We start from the raw sequence: 9,901 nt of genomic DNA, 5'->3' as shown, positions 1-9,901 counted from the left end.
CGTTGAATTCCAATCCTCCACTAAAAACATGTTTCAGTAGCATTGTAATGTATAAGGAGGTCACGGCATATCACTTGAGAACATTCAAGTTTATACGTGGTCATCCAAGCTCAATGACTTATGTCATCAGTAGCGAAGAGGCTAGATGAACGAGTGTATACGTGTCACCACCTCCTTATCGCATTTATAAATCTGGTGACATAAAATTTAAGGTGCCAACGTGCTTGCTCTCAGTTTGCTGCAAATGTATTGTTAAGCGTCAAAGGGAGTGCGTATAGTGCATACAAAGCATGCAACCTTGAACACCTGCGGATACAGAACAAAGTATTTTTGACCACAGAAATGCATTGTTTCGGTCATATAGCCCAGGGTAGCACTTTTTGCATTTTAATTTAGATTGTATGATATGCGCGGATGATATCCTGATATGCTGTCATAACACGCTGTTAAATACATCAATACATTTGTTTGCTATACTTTGATCGCACTCCCCACAACAAAACTAAAAAGACGCGCTTTGCAACGTGGGACGGGTGAGATAATAACAAAGACAGTCTATGGCTATCACCACGCCAAATTTGCCGAACACGAACACGAAGTGAATGGGGCCGGACGGCTTTTGCAGCCCATGCCCACGGAATTGATCGATGCGTTGAAAGCTTGTCTTTCTTCAGGAACAGAAGAAGGTTTACTGATGTAACATTCGCGTGCTTGTTCACAATTTACATTGCAATGAAAAATTGACGGCTATGAGACTGGAACGGACAGACCAGACCATTTCTATGAAGCAAGGCGGTGATCTTGCCATCGCGCATTGTTTGGGTACTTGTGTCGGAGCATAGCAAAAACTTCCCTTATTTTGGCTTTTGTTTCGGTAACAATGCACGCGACTTGACATCGGAGTAGCTCCGTGCAGTGTTCTGACCGAATCTCTTCCTATGTTGGCCATAGCATGCGGTTTTGGAGATCATGTTGGAAAAGCTGACACTGGCCGCAATCCGCCCGATCACTGGCGCACAGAGGTCGGAGAAATTCGAGATCTATCAGTGCGTTGTTTAGCCGGCACATCTGCTAAGAATGGCCCGTTGGTTCTGTGCCTGTACTTGTTAACCCAACGATGCTTCAAAACGCCGTGAAGCGGGCGGATGTACGGCTTGCGCACAAAAGCGCATGGTCGTCTGCCGGCATCGACCTGCACTTGTTGCCAGCGGGACCGTGCCTTTCCTCCCCCGTCAGAATCTGGCTCGTGCCACTGCCACGCCGCGCTGTCAAGAGCCGAATGTTTCGCAATTTGAAAACTTCGCTGTCCTCGCCGACTGAATGAGGAGGGAAACCCTATTGCAATATCATGGGAAAGGCCTGCCTAAACTAACTGCTTGCGAGCAAACGTCTTGTGCAAAATCACGTTTAGCGAATTGCCTGTCTCGCGGCTGAAGACTGCATGAGCGTGCAATCAGTAATTGCATCCCGTATGCTGTGCCTCTTGCGTCTTACAACTGAATGGCGATTCAGTGAGTTGCAGCAGTATAAGCCCACCATTAGCGTGGCTAGCCGGGTCAGTCCGAGGGGAGCGGCCGCTGAAGCTGGAGCATTGCTGGAAACGCGACGTTGAAACGTGGTCGGCCGGCCGTCCGTTCAGAATCAGTACAAATATGTCGATGTGGTGGAGTCCGATTGCCTGGTCAGGCTGGACCCAGCCGGCAGTTTTCGAGCAACGCTGCTCGTTAATTAGCGCTCGAATACCACTGCGGCAGATTTGCGACAGTTAAACCCTCGTGAAAGGCAGACCTTCCAACGCATTGGTCAATCTCATCACCATTGGCCGCTGAGTGTGTCTGGCCTCTCCAGCTTAGTTTTTGACATAATCTGCATAACGACGGCTGGTGACTGTCACGTCTGCTGTGATCTCGCTCGCCTTAAGCCGCTGAAGGCGTCCTTCTGTAGATTAGAATTATGCCGCACCGGAGATCGGAATTACACCACAGAGGGTTTGGGTCCTGTTGATCTGCGTAATGTCACCATGGGTGATGCAGTGCAGTGTGTTCGGATGGTGGCTTTACTGGGAATAATTCCAAGCGCAACGAACGTGACGATACTATCTCCGCGTGTTACCGCCTCCCACTGGCGTGCCGTCACACCGGCGTCTCGCAGAGCAGGCCAATTGTCCTTTATTTGTGCAGCTGATAATCATTTTACATTTATGATGTGTGCACCTTCTACACGAAACATCGCAGCTGCGCTCGTGATCAAAGTACATGATTGGGACATCTGGCGTCACTTACCAGGTCACACTTGTTATCTTGCATCTTGTGTCCACATGTATGCGTCGTGTCTGATGACATATTTAAGCTCATATGGTCTGTTGCTTCGCTCCCTATCAAGTCTCCGGGCTCAAACCGAACGTCTGAACTGAGCTGAAGGTCTCGTTTCACCGATGCGTGTCTCAGCTCAGATGTGAACCTGCGTTTCAGCTGCTATCCCCCCGCTGAGATGTCCCAGGGACATTCAGCAGAGGCGCCAGCTCAGTCACGTCACGTGATTTCAGATGATGTCTCTGAGCTCCGACGTGATGCCGCAGTACCGCCAGGAGGCGCCCAAAACGCCGCCGCACATCCTCCTCCACTACTGTGCCTTCAAAGCCATCTGGGACTGGGTGATCCTCTGCCTCACCTTCTACACCGCCATCATGGTGCCGTACAACGTGGCGTTCAAGAACAAGACGTCTGAGGACGTCAGCCTTCTAGTGGTGGACTCCATAGTGGACGTGATTTTCTTCATAGACATCGTGCTAAACTTCCACACCACGTTCGTGGGACCCGGTGGTGAAGTGGTCAGTGACCCCAAGATCATACGCATGAACTATCTCAAGTCGTGGTTCGTTATAGACCTGCTGTCGTGCCTCCCCTACGATGTGTTCAACGCCTTTGACCACGATGAAGATGTAAGTAACTGCGCCAGCGTCTCCGGCCGCAGCGAAAACGTAAGTACGGCGCCGGGCGCGCAGGGCGGCCGTGGCTTCAGCTGCCCGCACGGCACTGCCTGCCGCTCTGTCTCCGCTCTCTCGCTCTGCCTGCCCGCGCTGCGCTCTCTCCTGCACCGGCGGCGGAGGGACGGCGACGCAGCCGGAGCCGGCCGCCGCCGCTTGCTGTGAGCCGCACGCGTCCTGCATGGGCGCCGGCGCCCCCGGGCGTGGCGCGGTGAACGGGGCTGCGACACGTGGCCGGTGCGGCGTGCACCGGCGCGCCGGCCTGACGGAGCCACGCGGTACTGGCGCTCGCGGCAGGCCGGCCAGCACCAGGTAGTCGCCGAGGCTTGGTCACGAGCCGACACGGCCGTGTTCGGTGTCGTGAGGACCGGCTGCCGTGCGCCAGTGTGAGTGAGATTCACGCCGCCGTCGTGTTCGCATTCACCGTGTTCTTAAGGATGCCGTTCGAGTTGACACACGTATGCGCCTTGATTGACAAAGCTCGTTGCCCTCGGCGCATAATTTCATTGTTGGGAATTGGTGCTGTCCTGTCAATCGGGAAATGGCGTTAAGCAGCGTGTGCGCAAGTTTCATATGCATCGCATCAGGCTGTGTGATGCGGAGCTGTTTTGCATGTATCTCTCCATTAGAGATAAGTTGAAAAGTACTTCGTCATAATGATGCAGCAGTTGGCAGGATACCAAACGGAATTTTGGTACAAGAATGTGTGAATGTGTGCACAGGTGAAAGAATATGTGCCAAGGCTACTTCGTGAATGGCAGTACGTATCCGACGACCCAAAGCATAACAATTGCTAGAAAATTATCGCACAGTCCTAGTTTTCACAGGACTTTCGGCTGCTGCTATTACCATACAGACACAAACCCCGAAGTATATATATCCTGTGCGTTGAATTGAATATTGTCCTAAACACCACTCTTTTGGAGTCTCTTTGTCTCTGAAGGATTGCCGCCTGCGTCGCAGGTCCAACTGAAAAAGCGTAGGCAGATCCGCGCAGCGGCTTTATTGTGGCGAGCTCTCACCGAACTGCCGGGGACCATTTTGAGCTGTCCTCCTCTAGATTTAGTTGGACGGCCTCAGGCCACTGCTGACACCACAGCAAATAGAGCCCGCGGGGTTTACGAGTGCCTCCGCGGGATGCGGTGCCTTCACGCAGACATAATTAACAAAGTGCCGCAGGGTGAAGAGAGGCGGGACTTTCCGTGTCCCTGTTTCCATTAGTTTCCTTCCAGTGTCATTAGCATGCCTGCTCAGCTCGGTATCATGCCATGAATAGCATTATGGTCACATTAAGTTGGATGCGGCGGCATTAGCCTTATTAGTCGGTCTGTCTCGGCTTGATTTTGGAATGGGTTCATAATGGGTGGTTGGGTACTGGGATTGGGTGGAATGGGTGGGACACATTCACCCTCCGCTGTTGTTAAAATATTCATCACATTTTAACGTACCGTTTTGCGCACCTGGGACCAGAGAAATGTGCCGGCCGGTATTGGGCCCATTTTTCTGCGCTTCAGTAGACACTGTGGCTAATTAAACTAAGCAGCGCAAAAATGAGACTATGATCCGGCGAGGTTTTCTCTAAGCTTTGACACACCCAGTTAACGTTCTCCTTCTTGGGAAAGTTTGTGACAATAACAGGTCTCAAAGTATGTTCGTAGCTAAAGCTCATCAAATTTATACCAATTGCCATCGATTAGTCATATTGCGACCATAAGAGGCCTCAAAGCATATCCTGAGCTAAAACTCATCAAATGTTTATCACTTGTCGTCGATTAGTCCATGGTGACATTTACGTCTCTTTGCGGGGGCGTGTGCACATAGGGGCTCCGGACCGTACGTAACCCCCCCCCCCCCCCCCCCTTTACCAAATGTATGGCATGCATTAAATAGGCTGGCTAGTGCCTGGTTGTTATCAGCCACAATTTCATATCTAGAATTTGCGACGTTGTTTTAAGAAGGTAAGAGCACGTGCCTGCTGAGGGCTCAACTCGGTTTTCGGTGGAATTTTGTCAGTTGTGCCCCCCCCCCCCCCCCGCGTACACACCGCAACTGGTAAATTCTACGTGTGTCCCTGTCTCAGTGTAACTACGTAGGATCTTAGCCAGAGACGAATGGGAAGTCGAGAACTGGACCCGCAGTCAGAAGTGAGGAATCGTTGCGGAGTCAATATTCGGGTCCCCAAAGCCGGCTGCCGTCTCTCGACTCACCTTGACTCACCTGGCTCCCGACTCACCTGAGAAATCGTCAAGAATGGACCCGGAGTCGGGTATGTGGTCAGGATCCCGCTTGATTCGGCCAGGAATCGGGAGCAGGAGTCAGGTCTGTGGATAGGAGCCGGGTCTGTTGCCGAATAGTTCCATCAGTCCGGTGGTGACAAGAGAAGAGCTAATGCCCGTGGTCAGGAGCGGGGTCCGTAGTCAGAAAAAGGGGCTGTAGTCGGGAGTCGAGTCCGTAGTCAGGGGCAGGGCAGTCAGGTGTACGGACCATAGTTAGGGGTGGGAGCGACAGTCAGGAGCATATCCTGTGCAGGGGCCGTAGTCAGGGGCCGGGTCGGGGGCCGTGTGTCCGGTGGGACCTGGCGTTTCGCTCTCGCCTTCGCGCCAATTCTGCAGCGCGCGATTGCCCGGCGCCGCGTGGGTTTGGCGCCAGATTGAACTGTGCTGCTGGTGGAATGGAAACTCCCGGGATTGCCCGGGTGGGTACCCTGTGATGGTGGTGCCGGCCCGTCATTGCTTCAGGTGGAGCAGCACACAGCAGCAGCACACACAGCACGGGTGTGCTGTTAGGTGTATTGCCGGATGAATTGCACGCCAGGTCAGCTCAGGTCAGCTCAGGTGACAGCTCGCGTCACTGAAGGATGGTGGAGTGGCCTAGACACCAGGCCCAGGATATCAAATCTTCTGGAAGTGGAGCCGTTTTAAAAGTCGACCATTTGCATGAAGTACCAAAATATGGGTGCCACATGCACAAAAAAGAGCGGAGATTTCAGTAGTGTGGAGGTCAGGCTCCGCGTTTCGGAAACCACAAGAGCGGGGCCCAATACCCTTCGGCGCCTGTTATTCCTGCCAGGGTGAGGAGCAGACGCCACGGTATAGACCCAGCTGCTGAGTGCGTCGGCAGGCCCCGATGGCGCCAACAAAAAGTGACCGTAGAGGCCATGTTCGTCTTGGTCCTCTACCTGCCTTTGTGATACGTGGCGGAAGGGGACTGTAGTCACTCGTCATCGATTCAGAATTAGCATGCTGGTTGAAGCTATCAGCGTAGGTTGTTTAACCACTCCGCCAGCTTTCTGGGCAGGTCTGATAAGGATCGCAGAACCCACTGATTTTGACTGGCGAAAAGAAGATCGGTTTGCCTGGCTTTTTTCAGTGACGTCGTAGGTCGACTTATCCGTGATTTGCGAAAAGTGGTTTACAGCGTGCGCTGGTTCTCCAAAGCTGAGGCTGATGCGACAGCACGGTGCACCCAGACCATCAAACGGACAAGCGTCGTTCGGATGATGACGGGTGTGGCTGGAACCCGTGCCGCGAAACTGCTGAAACAAAACCGTGGCGTCACGCCTATTCCGTCGGCGGCCTTCCCAGGGAGTGGCCGCCGCTCGCCGAGCCCTCCCAGGGGGCCACCGCTCGCGCCCTGCCCCAGTCGGCCGGCGGCCGCCATATGCTAGCTGTCTATATATGTGCTATATGCTATACATATACTATACATGCTGACCACATCCCCAGTAACCTGAGCCTCGCCGCCGCCGGCCATTGAAGCCCCGTCCAGTGTTCAGTGCACCGCCCGTGCGCTCGCCGTGACCTTGGCCGCGGCCGTGACCTCAGGGCATCGGCAGCCTGTTCAGCGCGCTGAAGGTAGTACGCCTGCTGCGACTGGGCCGCGTGGTGCGCAAGCTGGACCGCTACCTGGAGTACGGCGCCGCCATGCTGATCCTGCTGCTCTGCTTCTACATGCTGGTGGCGCACTGGCTGGCCTGCATCTGGTACAGCATCGGCCTGTCGGACGCCGACAACGGCGTCACATACAGGTGACCGGTGGCGCCGGACCGCGCGGTGACGGCCGGTGACGCGCCACGTCCGCGTTGACGGCAGGTGACGGCCGGCGGTGACGCGTGCCGACCGTGGGTGACGGGCGTGGCCTGCCGTTGTTGTGACGCTGCGCCGCGCGCTCGCGCCCCACCCTGCGGTCCGGATGTCCACCGAGACAGGGCGCGAGCACGGGAAGGTGGCCGTTATGCTAATGATAATGGGGTGCAATGCATTAGCGTTTAGTCGTGTGCATATGGGTTCGGAGACAGTTTGCGGCAGTGCTCCTGAGTAGGTTGGCTACGCTACGCAGTGTTGTGTTACGAGAGGCTGCTTTAAATGCTCAGACATTGTGGGGTAATTCAAAGACAAAGCCTGCCTTTAAAGGACAGGATACCGTCTTCTCACCATGTGACGGCGGAACTCTGCATCCCGTTTAAATGACTGGTGCTGGATCAGGAAAGGAAAATGCCGGGACCCGACCACCAGGGCACCTGGACATCTGTCCGGGACACTGGGACCACCAGGACACCTGGACACCTGTCTGGGACACTGGGACCACCAGGACACCTGGACACCCGTCCTGGACACCGGGACCGCCAGGACACCTGGACACCCGTCCTGGACACCGGGACCGCCAGGACACCTGAACACCTGTCTGGGACACTGGGACCACTAGGGCACCTGGACACCTGTCCGGGACACCGGGACCACCAGGACACCTGGACACCCGTCCTGGACACCGGGACCACTAGGACGCCTGTCCCCATGGCACAGCAACGCGGCACAATTCGCGTCCTGTCATCACGGCTCTTACTTTTTGTTCCGCGCTGGTGGAGAGGTGCCCTGTACTAGTTCAGTGCGAGTTATTCTTGCTTTTGTTTGCTTCATTGCTGACATGCTCAGCTTCGTGGGTTCTCAGTTTTCATAAGGCCTTGGGTTCTCGTACTCAACATACCGACTTTCCATACGCCTAAAGGCCGACATGCACAGTGAGGCTCTGACCCACAAGCGGGCCCCGCTTGAATAACGGAATAAAGCAATCATGTATATAGCGATTTTGCCAGAATGCTCGACGTTTCCAGACAGCGTGCCCACGGTGTTCGCCACTTACACTAAGTGTTCATCAGTGCTATCGCGTTTGCTCTAGATTATTGTGGATTGTCGGGAAGTACTATACGCGAGCATTGAGGCTTCAGCTAGATTTCAAGATTTCGCTGGTCAATCACTCTGATATGATGGCAATAGGGGCGCAGCCTAAACCTTGGTAAGGGAGCAGGGGACGCGGTGCTAAAAAAGCGCCTTCCTGCTGGTAAAGGACTACCCCTGAAACAAAAACTCTCTGATATGGGCCACTTAATTTCAAAGGGGGCACGATGCTTTTCGTTTTATTTCAATTTTTTCTTCTTAACTGGAACAGAATCCAGAAGCTACCGAAAGATGCAATTCTGCTTTTATTTTCTGTCTGTGGCCTTTGGTCAAAATAGGAGCCTGCACTGTCCCAGGGATCCCCAATCGGTGCGAACGACCATAGGACTGACATTTCAGGTCTCGACCGCTCGAGCGGGAGTCTTTAATGTGACGTACAGCAAGCCCTTCGGGCCCGCCCATCGCAGGAGGGCATACCATGGACTCGTGGACTCCGAGTCCCCGACCAGTGCAATTCGCAGGCCTGACCTTATCCCTGCTTGGGAAATGGGCCCTCAGTCCAGACCGACACGAAGCTGACTTTTCGGAACTGGTGGTGCCTGACTGACATACGAGCCCGCTCTGACTCAGAACGAAGGGCCTTTTGACTGGCATTTCAGGTCCCGGCCCACAGAGCCAGCCCCCCGAATGTGCTCTCCGGCCAGCCCTCCGGGTCCTCAAACCGTACCGTTGATCGCCGGTCAATGTGAATGGTCTTTTCGGGCCCCTCGGGGCGTAAGAAAGTTGGAGGGCGGGGGGGGGGGGAGGGGCACGACTCCCTGTGCCCCTCCCGCACCTGCGCCGGTGGATTACAGGCGACTTTTCATTTGCATGGCAGACGGTTATAAAAGGTGACGCTTGATGCCCATCCAATGTGTGCGATGTTTGCCGACGGCGGTGATGAGGCAGGGCGGTGGCCGGTCACCTGGCGCACACCTGGTCCCCGTCCGGCAGTGAGGTGGCCGGTAGCCAGCTCCCCGAACACATCCTCTCCGCCTGACCTGGGCACTCTCCGCCCCGTCCGTCAGTGAGGCGGCCGGTAGCCAGCTCTCCGAACAGGCCCTCTCCGCTTGACCTGGGCTCTCTCCGCCTCGTCCGGCAGTGAGGCGGCCGGTAGCCAGCTCTCCGAACAGGCCCTCTCCGCCTGACAGCGGTTCGCTCTGTCCCGCCCGGCAGCTGGCTCTGGAAGCTGGCCAACATCACCCAGTCGCCGTACTCGTACGTCTGGTCCAACGAGACGATGGCGCCGATTCTGGTGAACGGGCCCTCTCGCAAGACCATGTACGTGACGTCACTCTACTTCACCATGACGTGCATGACCAGCGTGGGATTCGGCAACGTGGCGGCCGAGACAGACAACGAGAAAATCTTCACCATCTGCATGATGATCATTGCTGGTGAGCATGCCTCAGGGTTGCCTGCCATCTTGAGCAAGTACCAGGGCGGGGGTGTAGGGAACCGCCCAGGGCTTTCTGAAGCGGCATGTGTTGTGGAGGTCGGATGTCGTTAGCAGCAGTGACGCGGCAACCAGTCTGATGTTTACTGGCCAAAGGGCATCGGCACGAGCGGCAAGTAATGGGTTCGTGTCTGCATATACTGAATAACTTTTTGCGTCATAGTTTTTGTTCGGAACGAGTCGCACCTACTGGAGTGTCAGTGAGGACATTGAAGTCGATGAACAAAATTTTGCGCGAAGCTGCCG

General features: G+C 54.9%; 1 protein-coding gene across 1 annotated transcript; it reads left to right on the top strand.

The window, feature by feature from the left end:
* Positions 1-2,548: 2,548 nt before the first annotated feature.
* On the top strand, positions 2,549-9,596 carry LOC119093037 (potassium voltage-gated channel protein eag-like; the record flags this gene model as incomplete). Its single annotated transcript, XM_037215929.1, has 3 exons — positions 2,549-2,980; positions 6,811-7,013; positions 9,376-9,596. Coding segments are annotated over exons 1-3 (856 nt in total), but the record flags the coding sequence as incomplete, so codon positions are not given.
* Positions 9,597-9,901: the final 305 nt, after the last annotated feature.

The sequence above is a fragment of the Pollicipes pollicipes genome, unplaced genomic scaffold, assembly GCF_011947565.3.
Source record: "Pollicipes pollicipes isolate AB1234 unplaced genomic scaffold, Ppol_2.1 Scaffold_3897;HRSCAF=4574_pilon_pilon_pilon, whole genome shotgun sequence".
Lineage (NCBI taxonomy): Eukaryota > Metazoa > Arthropoda > Thecostraca > Pollicipedomorpha > Pollicipedidae > Pollicipes > Pollicipes pollicipes.
This window is presented reverse-complemented; position numbering and strand designations above follow the sequence as displayed.